This window comes from Sinohyriopsis cumingii, chromosome 14 (assembly GCF_028554795.1).
Source record: "Sinohyriopsis cumingii isolate HCF-2022 chromosome 14, ASM2855479v2, whole genome shotgun sequence".
Taxonomy (NCBI): domain Eukaryota; kingdom Metazoa; phylum Mollusca; class Bivalvia; order Unionida; family Unionidae; genus Sinohyriopsis; species Sinohyriopsis cumingii.
Window position 1 is genome coordinate 100393034 of NC_142974.1, and position 16485 is coordinate 100409518.

At 35.3% G+C, this 16485-nt stretch overlaps 1 protein-coding gene across 1 annotated transcript in view; it reads right to left on the reverse strand.

Annotated features, from left to right (window-relative positions):
• Window positions 1-16485, reverse strand: part of LOC149784486 (uncharacterized) — a 113537-nt gene that overhangs the window by 79043 nt on the left and 18009 nt on the right. Inside the window, exon 5 of the mRNA XM_089932569.1 lies at window positions 3063-3839. Within this exon, the coding sequence (XP_089788695.1) occupies window positions 3063-3839 (777 nt within the window). The remainder of the gene's footprint in view (window positions 1-3062; window positions 3840-16485) is intronic.

A 16485-nucleotide genomic window follows, 5' to 3' on the forward strand; every position in this document is an offset into this window, starting at 1 on the left:
ATTTCCAAATGAATTTTTTCAGTCCCATAGATTTTAAAGTGCCGATTTGTTAATTAAAAAGGCAACAGAACATGGCCTCAAAATCAGTGTCTGCCAGATGCATACAACTAGAGATGCAACACTGGGCTAAAGAAACCAAGTAAAATATAACTGTTTGCAGAGATTACGAACTTAACATTTCTATCTTAAGCATGTATGACAAATCAATAATATATTACAATTTATAATATATAAAATATTTGTTACAAACACAGTTATAGGAATGCACATCCCTATACTTGTATCATGCTGTCCTTAATAGGTTAATTTTTTCTGGGAAACAAACTTACATAATCCCTTCGTCTCACATTTGGAACTTTGCAATCAACGAATGTCCTCAGCAGATCAATTACAAAATTTGATACAACTTTTTCTTCAATGAAGTTTCCATACGTTTTCTACCAAAAGGTCATGAATAAATAAAAGCTGATCATTTATTTGGAGAAGGGGGGGGGGGCAGATTAGGTTTTAAGTCCTCCTCATAAAATGAAATTATCCAGTAGTCAGTCCCCAAGTTAAACCTTGCTTCAAATCAGCAAGAACCACGTATCTACCCTTCACATAAAAAAAGTTTCATTTAAATTATTAAAGTATTGTGAATGATTAATTAGGACTAGATTTGTCACAGAAGGATGGACAGACATGCAGACCAGTGACTGAATGGAACAGCAATATCCCAGATAAAGTACCGAGATATCAAGACGGTCAAATTAGGTATATCATGTGCTAGACAAAATTATATTTTGGGGAAGTCAATTGTTACATAAAGCTTAAAAGTATGGATAGTCTCCAATCATTCTGAACTCTGTTTTCCAAACTAATATACAGTTAGATCTGTTAAAAGTGTATTAAATTAGTTCTATACAGATACCCACAGGGGATTTTATTATTGCTTGAAGTTTACATATGAATCACATACTATATATTAATATAATGCCGTAATAATAATATACAGTACATGTATAATTTATGGATAAATTGTAAGCAACTATATGGACCCTGCCACATTACTCCTTCTTGGTGAACAGGGTACTAACATGTTCCTATACGTATTAATCATGTGCAAAAGAGTCTTCACCATATGAATATTTTAAACTCATATGTCAATGAATATATCATGACAGCAATTTAACAACGTGTAGGTCTTGTAGACATTATTAATGTACTCGAAATCGGTGTTGCAAATATAAAAAGTCCCATGTATACGTGTAAATGTGCGACAATATAAATAACTACTATTATTTCAACATCTGACTTTTTACATTTAAATTTATAATAAAAACATCAAACATTATTTAGAATATTACTTTACAATATCATTTCTATAAACTTCCGCCATGTTCGTCCATTTAAGAACTACCTCACAGGCACTTATTCTGGGGAAACTAATGTGTACACTCCCTATGTGTTTTATGGCGAGTGTACACATTAGGTTCCCCAGAATCAAGTGCCTGTGAACTACTTCCATTTTCTGCCTCGTCTTTCCGGTTTGCCATATAAGGACCTTGCATCCATCAATGGAAACATAAACAGATCGTAGTAAAAATGGCGCGCATTGAATAACATATCGTAGAATATCCAAAATGGTAGAAACCTTACGTGGCAAGCTATAAGTCTGACTATATATATCCCCATTTTTTTGTACCTCCTGCCGATTTCAATAACGAAAACGTTTATTGTGATAAAATATACACCACACTAAGTCAACTGAATCATTGATTTATAATTTCTAACGTGACTGTGACCAGAATGGCACTAATGCTGGCATCCCCTGCACCCTTTCATGCCTAACGGCCTTTCTGTACTAACACGGCGCCATACTGCGTACACTTTTGGCTAGTTTATTTCCATCAGACAACATAATGACGTAGTTCATCCTGTTTGGCACCTTCCGGATAATTCCGTAAATTACATAACGTTGAGAGTTTGGAATTATATCCCTTTGCATATATGAACATAGAAATTAAACCGCTTGTTAAATGCACATCAAAAGCAAATTTGTAGTTGTCATTATTTACCTTTGCTTGATTCTACATTGTAAATATCGGAAGCAGACGACTTATCTATGTGCATCAGTAGTCGTGATACACCCCTTTGATTAAAATGGACTTGTCCAGATACTGGAAATGGATCCGAGCATGTTCGTCTATTACACTGAAACTTCTGTTAAGCATGAAACGCACAAATGATGACGGTGTTAGGGCCACTATACTCACAGTCAGGTTAGACACTATAAATCAATGAATGAATTGACTAAGTTCCTTGCACTTTTTATCACATTAAAGGTTTCCATTATTTAAATCTGATGGGGGTACAAACAAACGGGTTTGTAATGTCAGACTATAATTACAGTACGAATAGCATGTTATCTGATTAGTGTTTTGTTCGTTGATAAATGCACCTTACAAGATCAACACAGAACCGCTTCATAAACGTGAATGGTATAAAATACAAAATGCGTGAGAATTTCAAACGCTGATAACCTATAAATGAGATCCGGTGTTAACCGGATTTGAATGTCGCATGCAATCACATCACGTGCAATGACATGTCAATGAAAGCGCCTCCTTCTGGGGAAAATGTGTATTGCCCTGAACCTGTAATGATGCGACTTTCGTAGCCAGCTGCCATTGCGATAGTCGATAGAGATTAAATATTTTTATTTGAAAATTCAATAGTTACAAGCAGCGTGCAGATAATTTATCAATCAGTAATGAATAGATTTAACTACAATATTTACATTAAATTTTAAAAGAACAAATACATGTTATGTATACTTAAAATCAATAAATATGCCCATGAACGACGACATTGAGGACAAATTTACATACAATCTGGATAATAAAAAATTATTTTTTCCACTTTGATTTTATTTGACATCGATTATTGATGTTTGTCTTACAATAAAATTTTAACTGTAATATTTATAAATCATATTTTGAGGCATAAGGTGAATTAGAAAATGTAAATAAGTGAAGTACGTAGTTTTCGTTGTCGTGGGAAGTAATGTAAAATAGAATTACCTGGTTGATGTAAATACTCCAAACTGTATACTGTTATCACTTTACTTCCTTTGCTTGTGGTGTAAAGAACATCATGTTGGTCATCATAAAATATTTCACGGAGCCTTGATGACACTTTGTGTATGGTCACTCGTTGACCGCTGTCTGTCAACTGATGAATTGTGTGAGAATCCAAGTCACACACGTAAATAAAATGCCTCCTGTCAACTGTTATTGACCAAGGATTAAATCCAGGATCTTGATATAGAAACTTTCGTTCGTTTGGATTAAAAATATCATACGCATACACGCCTTGAACATTGGATTCAGGAGTGCGACACGATATGTAAATAGTGTTGACTTTTATGACAAGGTGAACACGACGGCCCCCAGTACAGATCTTGTGAAGTGGATCTGCAAGACCATCTGTAAGGGACACAACACACCAATACAACGTCAAGTCTTTCCAACCGCTGACAACGAGTTTGTCGCTTGACTCCACTTTTGCAATTGAATGACAGTTATCAAATTGTGTACTTACATCTAGTGTTTTAACCAGTTTTACGTCATTTACAGACTGAAATGACATGATAACAATCTCACTATTGGACAGACTCACAGCGACTTCTGTCTTACTAATAAGACAGACACCCGTGGGAGCGGAATCCAGTCTGTGTGATTTAGACAGCAGTTTGCCATCATGACTACTGTAAAGCTGGAGATTCCTCGCATTGTAGTCTACGGCAAGCAACGTATCTTCACTCACAACAATGCCTGTGTGGTCGGGTATATGGCCGGCTGTGGAGAAAAAGTGACATGCTTCAGGATACGGAATAGACAAAATACAGACATTTACTTGTAATAAACAATGCAAAATGAACTTTTACACATTTATAAATCACTTTCTGACCTAAATAATACTCCGCTGTCGTCATTTAGCCAACACCATGTTCTTTATAGTAGTAATATTTGTAGTATTATTACTATTAGTATAGTTGTTATTTCATAATGTTTTGCAGCTAATAAGAATAATATAAAATAGTATTATAATAATATCATTTCTTGTATAGTGTAGTTGCTATTTTATACTATTTTGCAGCTAATGCTGTTACTGCTAGCTAATACGTTTGAGTAAACAAATTAATAATAAAACTAAATTGCTCAAAGTATGGCTAAAATAATTGCTCAAAGTAGAACTAAATGCTAAAGAGTTAGAGGTGATTTTACTTAAATTTCAAGTAACTCACGAGAATTGCCATATATGATCTATGATCCAAATATTAATGCTAACCACGTGAGGAGATAGCCCGAGGTCTATCCCAACCCTCAAGAAAAGTATCCTTTGGGTCATACCATAGAATCTATTGAGATGCCCAACTTACAACCATAATACACACCGTTTCGACATACGAAGACAAATGTACATACATAGCTAGCACTTGTAACGAAGGGCTATCCTTGCCCCTACATCACAATTTTGAAGCTTTGAGATTATCACCCTATAACCATATACACAATTTTGGGGCGTTAAAAGACAGATTAATGTATAGAACTTTTTTTTACCACAGAAACCACCCGTACTCCAATGAACGTGTTGGAACCTACATAATAAATCGGAAATTATTGTGATCCCAGCCATATAACCATATATACGCCAACTGTGCATGAAAAGGCAAATATATATATGCAACCAAAATAGGCCTTGGGTTTGACTTTTAGCCCAGTGGATTAACCCCACGGGTCATTCATTGAAAACGGTTGATGTCCGCTCCTTATAACCACGTATGTCTGACATACTTGCTCGGTGGGAATACAGTCCTTATCGAAAGGACCGAGACCTACCCAAACTTGAGGTGTTCAGTCAAAACGGGACGACACCGACATAGATGTTCTACATACATACAATTCAAGTAAACATAATCATACACATTATTTACGTAAAAATAATCAAATCAAATCATGAACATATGAGCACAGTAAATTTAAATTTGTTTAAACTCGTTGTCTATTATAAGGACAAACTAATTATATGTAAAAATGAGATATATCATCACCCAATATTTGCATCTGATATTCAAAATTACATGGATGCACTACCCTGATTATTTCAATGAAAAGCCGTGAATCCATGTAAACTTATGCACTCTCCTTTTTTGTCGTCTGCTATTGAATCAAACTCCGGCTTCATGTTCTTCGCACTCATTCGGAATACAGTAAAGCAGCTTGGCGCATTAATACAAATCCACGTTCAATGCAACCGCAATACCTCTTGCTCTAAACGATCGATAACCAAGAACCAAACTTGTGACTTCCAGTTTGTCCGAAGGTGCTTTGTTGCGGTAGCTAAACGTTAGTTTACATCCAATGTCTTAGGTTTGAAAGTGTTGATAAATGCAGTCGTAAAGAGTACAGACACACTAAATGTAGCCGACTGCAAGATAAGTATTGATACAATTACAGTAGAATACAGTTTTTAAGGCTGGATAACCGAAATGTTCTGGGTGTTTCTCTGTGTTGATCTGCTGGTTATTGGTTGGTTGTGGTTGTCTTAACAATTGCACATGTAAACTTTAGCAATGTCAAGCAGAGGCAATACAATAATAGCCAGTCGTGTACCACTCGCGCTTGGATACTTAGTGAAAGTTGTCATAACAATACATATTCTTCTATGGCAAGTGGGTCAATGATAGCGAATCTTCGGAGTACCCCAGCGATGAAAATGAACCAATCTTGACAGAAATTTTGAAGATAAACGCTTCGGACGATTGACCAAAAGAAAACAACAAATATCAAAATTTGAAATTATCACGGAATGGGAAGTTATATAGGTTACTTTGAGGACAGGAAAGTACAGTTGAAGATGTCCAACAATTTGGTGAAATGCCTTGAGTGGCTACAGATTTACCTCCAATCATAAAAATGCTAGACTCTCAAAGGAGTATTATGTTAAGAAAGCCATCAAATGGACCAATCTGAAAACAAGAATCAGGGAATAGGGAGTCCTTTGTCTTAGATAAAAGAAAAGACACAACTTCTCCATAGAAGAAAAAAAAATGTTTCAATTTTTGATAATGCATAATTACTTAAATGATTAGCAATATTAAAATAATGGAAAATTGTCAAACAAGTATCAATAGGTATTTGATGTTGGAATCAGGACTCGGATTTTGATTGCAGGAGTTAATCAAATTTTTTATTATATACAATTTGGATTTCTCGCAATGTTTGATTAGGAACAAAGATAATAAATGTTAAATAGGAGTGATTGTTACATATAAAAAGATGCAAAGTTTATAGAGTTACATAGCCTTTTTTCTAAAACTTATTTATAGGCGATATTTTAAACATATATGTACATAACAAATTTTAAACCTAAGTACAGTTTCAAGCATTATTTTATTTATTTTGTGGTATTTCTTTTGACAAATAAATGAATCTTGAATATTAAAACTGCGCCTTCTAGAGAAATGATTATTGCTTTCCTTTTGTTTCTTGATATGAAAATAGTCAAAAATGGCATAATAAGATTTAGTAGAAGTAATCCGTGCGCTCTATTTAGATAAAGATTTAGTAGATGTAAGCCATGTAAGCCACGCACTCTATGTAGACACTGATTTTGTAGAAGTAAGCCATGCACTCTGTGTAGATAAAGATTTAGTAGAAGTAAGCCATGTAAGCCACGCACTCTGTGTAGATAAAGATTTAGTACAAGTAAGCCACGCACTCTGTGTAGATAAAGATTTAGTAGAAGGAAGCCATGTAAGCCACCCACTCTGTGTAGATAAAAATTTAGTAGAAGTAAGCCACGCACTCTATGTAGATAAAGATTTAGTAGAAGTAAGCCACGCACTCTGTGTAGATAAAGATTTAGTAGAAGTAGGCCAGGCACTCTGTGTAGATAAAGATTTAGTAGAAGTAAGCCACGCACTCTGTGCAGATAAAGAATTAGTAGAAGTAAGCCATGTAAGCCACGCACTCTGTGTAGATAAAGATTTAGTAGAAGTAAGTCACGCACTCTGTGTAGATGAAGATTAAGTAGAAGTAAGCCATAGGTTCTAATTAGATAAAGATTTAGTAGAAGTAAGCCACGCACTCTATGTAGACAAAGATTTAATAGAAGTAAGGCATGTAAGCCACGCACTCTGTGTAGATAAAGATTTAGTAGAAGTAAGCCACGCATTCTGTGCAGATAAAGAATTAGTAGAAGTAAGCCATGTAAGCCACGCACTCTGTGTAGATAAAGATTTAGTAGAAGTAAGCCACGCACTCTGTGTAGATGAAGATTAAGTAGAAGTAAGCCATAGATTCTAATTAGATAAAGATTTAGTAGAAGTAAGCCACGCACTCTATGTAGACAAAGATTTAATAGAAGTAAGGCATGTAAGCCACGCACTCTGTGTAGATAAAGATTTAGTAGAAGTAAGCCACGCACTCTGTGTAGATAAAGATTTAGTAGAAGTAGGCCACGCACTCTGTGTAGATAAAGATTTAGTAGAAGTAAGCCACGCACTCTGTGTAGATAAAGAATTAGTAGAAGTAAGCCATGCACTCTGTGTAGATAAAGATTTAGTAGAAGGAAGCCATGTAAGCCACTCATTCTGTGTAGATAAAGATTTAGTAGAAGTAAGCCACTCACTCTGTGTTGATAAAGATTTAGTAGAAGTAAGCCATGTAAGCCACGCACTGTGTAGATACATATTTAGCAGACGTAAGCCATGTAAGCCACGCACTGTGTGTAGATAAAGATTTAGTAGAAGTAAGCCATGTAAGCCACGCACTCTGTGTAAATAAAGATTTAGTAGAAGTAAGCCACGTACTCTGTGTAGATAAAGATTTAGTAGAAGGAAGCCATGTAAGCCACTCACTCTATGTAGATAAAGATTTATTAGAAGTAAGCCACGCTCTGTATGTATATAAAGATTTAGTAGAAGTAAGCCAAACATTCTATTTAGATAAAGATTTAGTAGAAATAAGCCACGCACTCTATTTAGATATAAATTTAGTAAAGGTAAGTCATACACTTTATCTACGGTAGATGTAGATTAGTAGAAGTAACCCATACTCTCTATTTAGGTAAACATTTAGCAGCAATTAGCCATAAACTCTATTTACGGTAGATATAGACAAAGAATAAGTAAGTCAGACTCTCTATTTAGATAAAGAGTTAGTAGAAGTAAGCCATACGATCTATTTATGGTAGATATAGATTTAGTAGAAATAAGCTATAGTCTCTGCTTATATATTAAGATTTAGTAGAAGTAAGCTATGTAGGCCATGAAGTCTATTTAGATAAAGATTTAGCAGAAGTAAGTCATGCACCTTATTTACGGTATATATAGATTTAGTACAAGGAAGCCATACAATCTGTTTAAGGTAGATGCAGATTTAGTAGAAGTAAGCCATGCAAGCCACGCACTCTATGTAGATAAAGATTTATTAGAAGTAAGCCACGCACTCTATGTAGATACAGATTTAGTAGAAGTAAGCCATGCACTCTATGTATAAAAAGATTTATAGAAGTAAGCCATGCACTCTGTGTAGATAAAGACTTAACATAAGTAAGACAGCCACTCTATCTAAATAAAGATTTAATAGAAGTAAGCCATATTATTATATGCTCATTTTGTCTCCCGTTAATTTACATTGTCAGAATCTTGCAATATTACCCGATACTGAACCCGCGCGCCAATACATATATAACATTCACGTGCATAATGAAACTACTTTCTATTGTAAATAATGGACGCAGACGCCAGCACTTTTGATTTGTAAACAAATCATGTACACCCACGTAAGAGGCGCTTTACGTTGTGGCTGTTTAAATTTGTTTCTGAATGAACTAACACAGATGTTTCGTGTACTGCCACATACCAGCTGATTTGGCACATTCCTCGTTGCTACCATGTTTCGGATTTAGGCTAGCTACAGTATACAACAGACGCAAGAAAGGGTCCTTACAAATGACATAAAAGTGACAAGTCATATACTGTCTTCTTTAGCTGGTGATAAGAATGGCAAAATATATAATTACAGTTTTATATCCTGAATTTCCTCAAAATGTACTTTCTTAGTTCTGCAAATCCGAATTTCATGAACCATGTCATAGATTCTCAATCTTGATTACACATTTCGAAATTGTACTGTAATTTCGATGATAAGTGCAATTACATCCTTCTCACTGCACTCAAAATGAAATAAGCATTAAATTCCATAGAGTCTTTTTGATAATTGCAATTGAAAGACTTCGTATTTTTCCGCACATTATGATTTCAAACAATCAATGACAAAAACAGACACACATTTGCAGATGTCAACACGCTTCTCCCTAACTTGTTGAATCCCACGTATTTCATGTGGAATTGTCACGTACAAATCAAATCCATAATCAGGAAATTTCCTAGAATTGAAAACAATACTAAAATCTATTCATTCTAGATCAAATAGAAAAGTTATTACAATGCACATTCATTCGCAATATGACTCCAAATTTCAATTTTAACTAGACACGCTATTTTCTTTCGAAAGTTATGTCGAGCGCGTGACTAAGTTCAAATTTATCCGGGCCGAGTTACGTGCGCAGTAATAATGTTGTTGTTGTGTAATGATGACTATGCGCTTGTGTATTTAGTTTGGAATGTGGAATACAGTCGGTTACTTTGTTTCGTGTAGTGCATTTTGTTAATATAATTAAGCATTAGGGAGAATTTTAAAAAATTGCATATAATAAAAAGGTTACTGCATTTGTATGGGAAAATAGTAACTCGTTTTGTCGGATGGATATACTGCACTCCCAAGGTCGTGCAGTATTTCCATTCGAAAAACTCGTTCATATTTTCCCATACAAATGCAGTAACCTGTAAGTCTCTATTTAGGTATAGATTTAGCATAGAATGTTCATATTGGACAAACAGTGTAAAGTAGATAGCATATTATGTCAGTAATTTTGGATTTCCTTACTGTTAGGGTTAGATTTGTTTAACCATTGGACACTTTTGCAAGTAGATTTATTAAATGCCTTAGCAATTTATTGTCTAGGATGAGTACAAACTGTGGCAATATCTTCAAAACATGTTTTATGTTTCGATAGTCGCAGAAGCAACCTGTGGTTACACGGTGCCTTTTTACACCATTACCAACATTCTACTGCGAATTTGTTAGGTTTTTGTTCCAGAGCAGCTATCCAGTTTAGTTTTCCTGGCATTAAACCCACAACAACAACATCTCATTGAATTAAAATTAGGGATCTGTGTTTGTTATATTATCTACTGCATAAGACTAAGCTCCCACAAATTTTAAACAAGAAGAGCACATTCTAAAGCCCTCCCTTAATCAATATCCAGTCCATACTGTTTGAAAACTATCTTACAGTTCCAGATAACACGTGCTAAATACAATTTCAGTGCAAATTTTAATCTGAATATATGATCATGCTACTTTCATAACATGTTTTTCATGTGTTATTATTGCATTAGTTGATAAAATATTTCCCCACTGCCCCTTGTCTATGACAAAGAAATTTGTTTAACATACTATAATTACATTTACCTTCCCATTCCAGGAAATTTGTAACATGCTTGTTAAAAGTAAATATAATTGAAGAGGGATAATTAGTTTTCCTATTTTGATAGTTGACATTGATGAATTGTATGTATACTTTATGACAATACTTGTTTTGTTTTTGTTTTTTTCTCTCCATGAAATGAATGCATAATTTCACTTGAAATCAGCTCAGTAGCACAACAGTCTTATAAGTAAAACTCAGGTTACCACTACGACTTGTGGAGATCGTCTTCTTTAATTGCCAGGTCAGACAATAAAACATAATTCAAACATGAATGAATAATTTTTTTACATATGTCACATTAATTGTATTCATACTTACCATGAAGAGAACAAAAACATAAGCGATTTGGACACTCATTGGTCATTTTATAGGTGGGGTTTACATTTTGTACTTAGAGTAATGACAGGAAACTCAGAATTATTTGGAATCATAAAAACTCTTTATATGAAGAAAAAAATAAACATACTTTAATTTTGGCTATTTGCAAAGGAAGTTTTTTCCACCAGTTCTTGTCCGAAAACATTGTTCTCAAGAGGGGTGGGACACATTTAATTGTGTTTGCATACTTAATTCACAATGACTTAATCCAGTATGTATCGCTCCTGCTCTAGCAGAAAATAAACACAGTTGTTAATAATACAGCAAGAGCATAAACAGAAGTTAAATGTAAAATTTAAATATTTATGTTTCATTATATTATGTACTAAATCCATTGCATTATTGGACTCATATTTAGGTATTTACCCAAGAAAAGAGATAAATTGATTTTGGGCTCTCCATTCATCACTCTCACTGCCACACTATCCGGCTCTCACACAAAAACGTATAAGCAAGGTAACTACAACAACTGTTACGTATTATCTCAGGTAAAACTAGACTGGATATTTATATATCATGAGCGATTTCAAAGACTGAATTTGGTTCTGGTAACTGATCTTATAACCAGACTGGATACTTCTATATCATGAGGGGGTTCAAAGACTGGATTTGGTTCTGGTAATTAACCTCATAACCAGACTTGCTATTTCTATATCATGAGTGGGTTCAAAGACTGCATTTGGTTCTGGTAACTGAACTTAAAACCAGACTGGATATTTTTATATTGTGAGTTGGTTCAAAGACTGATTTGGTTAAGGTAACTGACATCATAACCAGACTGGATAATTATATATCATCAGTGGGTTCAAAGACTGGATTTGGTTCATGTACCTGCCTTCATAAGCAGACGGGTTATTACTATATCATGAGTGGGATCGATGATTGAATTTTGTTCGGGAAACTGATCTTATTTTTTTAATTATTTTTACACATTTATGTTTACTTTTGTCTCAGTTTAACAAATGCCATGTAAGCAACGTTAAGAAAAATCACCCGAGACTGACAAATGGAATTACATAGGCATATTATTATTATGATGAAATAACCTGATTTAGACCTTCGTGTCATTTTGGTACTTTTTTATCTTTTACACACTTGTAAACATTTGGGATTTGGAATTGTTTTAAATAAACCTTACAATCAAGATTAAGCCAAAATCACTTGAAATAGACTTGAAACTGAGCAGACATATTTGTAGTATATAGGTTGAATTAGAATTCAAGCCATTATATTATAACCAAAAGCCTGTTTACATTTACTTAACCTTACATTGACTTGTAATGCCCATGTTATTTTCCAAGGTTTATATAGAGTGCTCATTTAGGGAATACAACTGTAGCATCACTATCGCCTATGTTTCCTAAAATGAAACATGGATTGACCTGTCGTGCCCCTGTGATGGTGTTTGAACAGAGTGATGTTACATTGTAATATGCTTTCCCCTTCACAGGGAACATAACTGTGACTGTGTTTGGATAGAGTCCTGTTACACTATAGCATGCACCCACTCATTCACCCCTTCACAGATAATATAACTGGGTTTTAATAGAGCACTATTATAATGTAGTATGCTTCCCCAATCACAGGGAATATAACTATGTGTTTGAATAGAGCACTGTTACACTGTAACTGCACCATCACTAGCGTTTACATTTCATGTGCCATACTTTTCTAGCTTCTTATGCTTGCTGTATCTCATTAAGGTAGTCTGATGTCTGCTTACACTCTGAGAAATCAATAAAAATAAGTTAAGCCTTTGGACCTACTTTTTCTCCTTTGTGATTATTTAAAGCTCCCATTTAAATTGGGATCAGTTTATGAAACTGAAAACAAAAATATTTTGTTTTGACCTCAGGCCTCCAGAAGTTCAGTTTATTCGACTTTTTGATGACTTTATAATTGTTTTGCATAAAGCAGATCAATGCTGTAGGTATAGGCCAACAGGGTACAGTTAGTTAAACCTAGCAAAGACAATTATGGATGTTTACACTACAGTATCATTTTTATAAATGAGCTGTATCAAAACAAGTTTGGATTAGTATCAAACTGTGTAAAGGATCTATTCTTTTCTTTTCTTGATCTTGTGACACGCGATTTTGAACATGACCTTTTCCTAATTCAAAACATGTCTCTTCCTAAAAGTCACAACATATGTTCATTCGTTTACATATTTGGCGAGGGTGGTTGCATAAAACAAAAGGAAATTATTAGGTGAAACATTTTGTGTTGCAATACATAACAGGTTAAATGTAGCAATTCCAATGTGTTAATAAGCTATTGTCATTCGATAATTTTCACAATACCGATTTTATTTCCATCCCGACCGCCATTTCGTGTATCGAATGTTTCATAGCTGCACGCCTTTTTTTAACATATTCCCCAATTAAAACAGTTAAAAAAGTGAACGGTGCAATATTAGATTTAAAATCTCTATAATATTTTTGTCCAGTAAATTTATTTGATATATGTCAGTACATAGGAAATGCGAAATAATTTGCACATCTTCCATTTTATCTACATTTGTTAATGTGTCCATGACCGTTTTGAATTAGGAAAGGTCATGATTTCGTTATATTCGCAACATAATGCAAATGTACGACAGGGGACCATTCTACCTTTCTTCTTCATTGTAACACCAGGAATCAGGCCACAAATAATAGTTCCGGTTCAGTACCCACGAATGTAGTCCCAGTCTATTTTTAGAGCATTATTTTTGGTGGTAATACAAGAGGTAGATTTAGGCATTATTGGTATGAATTTAAAGGCAATTGTTTATTCTTTATAATATGAGCTCATGCTGTGGTTCACTGTGTGCATTTCGGGGACAGAATACAATGAGTAATAAGGTCTTGGTGATGATCCGGAAGTGAAATCTGTGTTCCATTAAATACAGGTTTGTTTACAGTTCAGCCTTTCAAGAAAATAGTGGAGAACCTTTAACAAGAACTTCACCGTGAAGTCAGCCTGGAAGGTATTTTAGATTAACATATGATTTGTATTGATTGTCACACAGTGGAAAGTTCAGTACTGAGAAACAAATGTAGAGAATATATAATACAATTGATCGTGTTCTACGTCCATCATCGATACGGAGTAGCGTGGGAGCGCTCTGCCTTATAATATCTTCAGACCTTTGTATCATCGCCGCAAAAAAAAAAAAGAATTCGTGGATTATTCAAATAACGTATTTTGAAAAATCTTGACTTTATGCAAAAGTCGTCACGGTAGGCACCAAACGCGATCTAAGCTGAGTGTACTGCATTTATCAAAGGGTTTGATTTTATCTAGTGGCATATTACTGCTCTACTGTGACGGTTATTCTCAGTACATTCGAAGGTCAATGCCATGGAGTTGTCAGGTGTAACTTACATAGGCTGGATCGAACAATTTAACTTGAACAAATAAACTGAATTTTAGATTTACGTGAGTATCGAAATAATGGTTGAGGATCCTTTTAATAATTGGTATCATCATCAACATTTTCATTATCATCAAGTTATTTATCAACATAATCGTAACAAGTGGCAAGACATATGGTCATTACCACCGAATTATTATTATTATAATCATCGTTGTTATCATAGTCATGTAGGATGATTGTTAGTTCTTTTATTTTCCTAATGATGCTGCAACATCATCACAACGATGATGATGTGAACGACAGTTCCAGTTGTTTTTCTTGCAGATGTTCTTGTTCTTGTCCTTGTTCTTGTTACCGTTAGTCTTATCCTTCCTGTCTTTTCTTTTTTGTTTCGGGAAGGGACAGAGCTTTTTCTATCAACTGAAACCGTATGTATTATGCAGTTGGAAAGGGTTTACAGGTATGTCTTGTGAACAGACGGCATGATTCATAGTTTACATTGTTTTAAATATCAAAGTGTGCGTGTAAATCAATTTTCTTCTCATTCTTCTTATTATATTAAGTATATTTGTTAGTCTCTAGAAAATGATATTATGTAGCGAACTAAAGGTCAGTACACTTTCTGTTTACAAAACCATCAGCAGATTTTGCGAAATACTTGGTTTGGGTCGATTTGGTGTTATATAATTATAATAAACAGCACATACCAAGAAAACAAACCATCGGATGAATTGTGATTGATCTTCGTCTCTAAGTCAGTCGCTTGTCATAGTAACCTAAATTCATACAATAGTTAAGGGAGAGTGAAGGTGGTGGAAATGTGGGTATGTAATCGAAATTCCATTTACTAATTTTTCAAAGAAAAGACTCGAGTTCCAAGAGAACTTAACATTTTTTAAAAAGCTGTGAATCTACCTTCGATATCAGTGGCAGTTCTGAATCGCATATTTTTTAAAAATAAAACAAAAACACACCCATAAATCCATGCCATGTCCCCTGACCATAGCGATATTTCAGATATTGACCACTCATAATTTTACAGAAAGACACTAGTTCCTAGATGCAAATAATAACTGTCATTTTGCATTGCATATTTACCTACCTGGCATCAACCATCAGCAACACACACTCTCTCTCTCTCTCTTGATATGGAGCTGGACAGAAGGATTGGAAAGGCAAACAACATCATGGCACGACTATCGAAGAGGGTGTGGGAAAACAGCGCGCTGACAGAGCACACCAAGGTCCAAGTCTACCAGGCCTGCATTCTCAGCACCCTTCTATATGGAAGTGAGACCTGGAGTACCTACATGAGGCAAGAGCGCCGGTTCAACTCATTCCATATACGGTGCCGAAAACGCATCCTGAAAATCAGCCGGCAAGACCGTGTTCCACACAACGAGATCCTGCAGCGTGCAAGTACCCCCAGCATGTACTCCCTGCTGAGCAAACGCCACCTCCGATGGCTGGGACACGTCAGACGCATGAAGGATGGAAGGCTGCCAAAGGACATCCTATATGGATAGCTGGCAACTGGCATGAGAAGAGTCGACCGCCCCTAACTCCGTTTCAAGGATGTATGCAAGAGGGACATGAAGGCATGCGACATTTCACCCGATGGCTGGGAAGTGCTGGCCGGGCACCGAGGCACCTGGAGACTGAACGTAAACAAGGGCATATCAGTCGCTGGTGCGAGGAGAGGCCAGTTGGCGGCAGAGAAACGTGAGAGAAAGAAGAACGTACCAGCAACCACAGTAACCCAGACTTCTCAGTATGTCTGCATCAACTGCATTAGGGACTGTCACTCATGTTTAGGCCTGCACAACCACAGCAGACGATGCCAACACCGCAGAAACAGACAACAAACCAAGGACGCTATTCGCATGGTCTCTCGAGACAGAGTCGCCAATAATGATGATGAGACAAATGGCATACAAATCGTATACATTATACTAATGATTACAAACTATATTGTGATATATTCAGATTTTTTGTTTGGAGACATAATGTTAATATTTCACGAGTTTAACATAAAAACAGCAATCTTAGTATTTAGCTATAATGTGTATTTGCTTGCAAGATTGGGTGGGATAAGAGTTTGGTCAAGTCTAGCTGCTTTACCAGATTGGATGATATAAGAG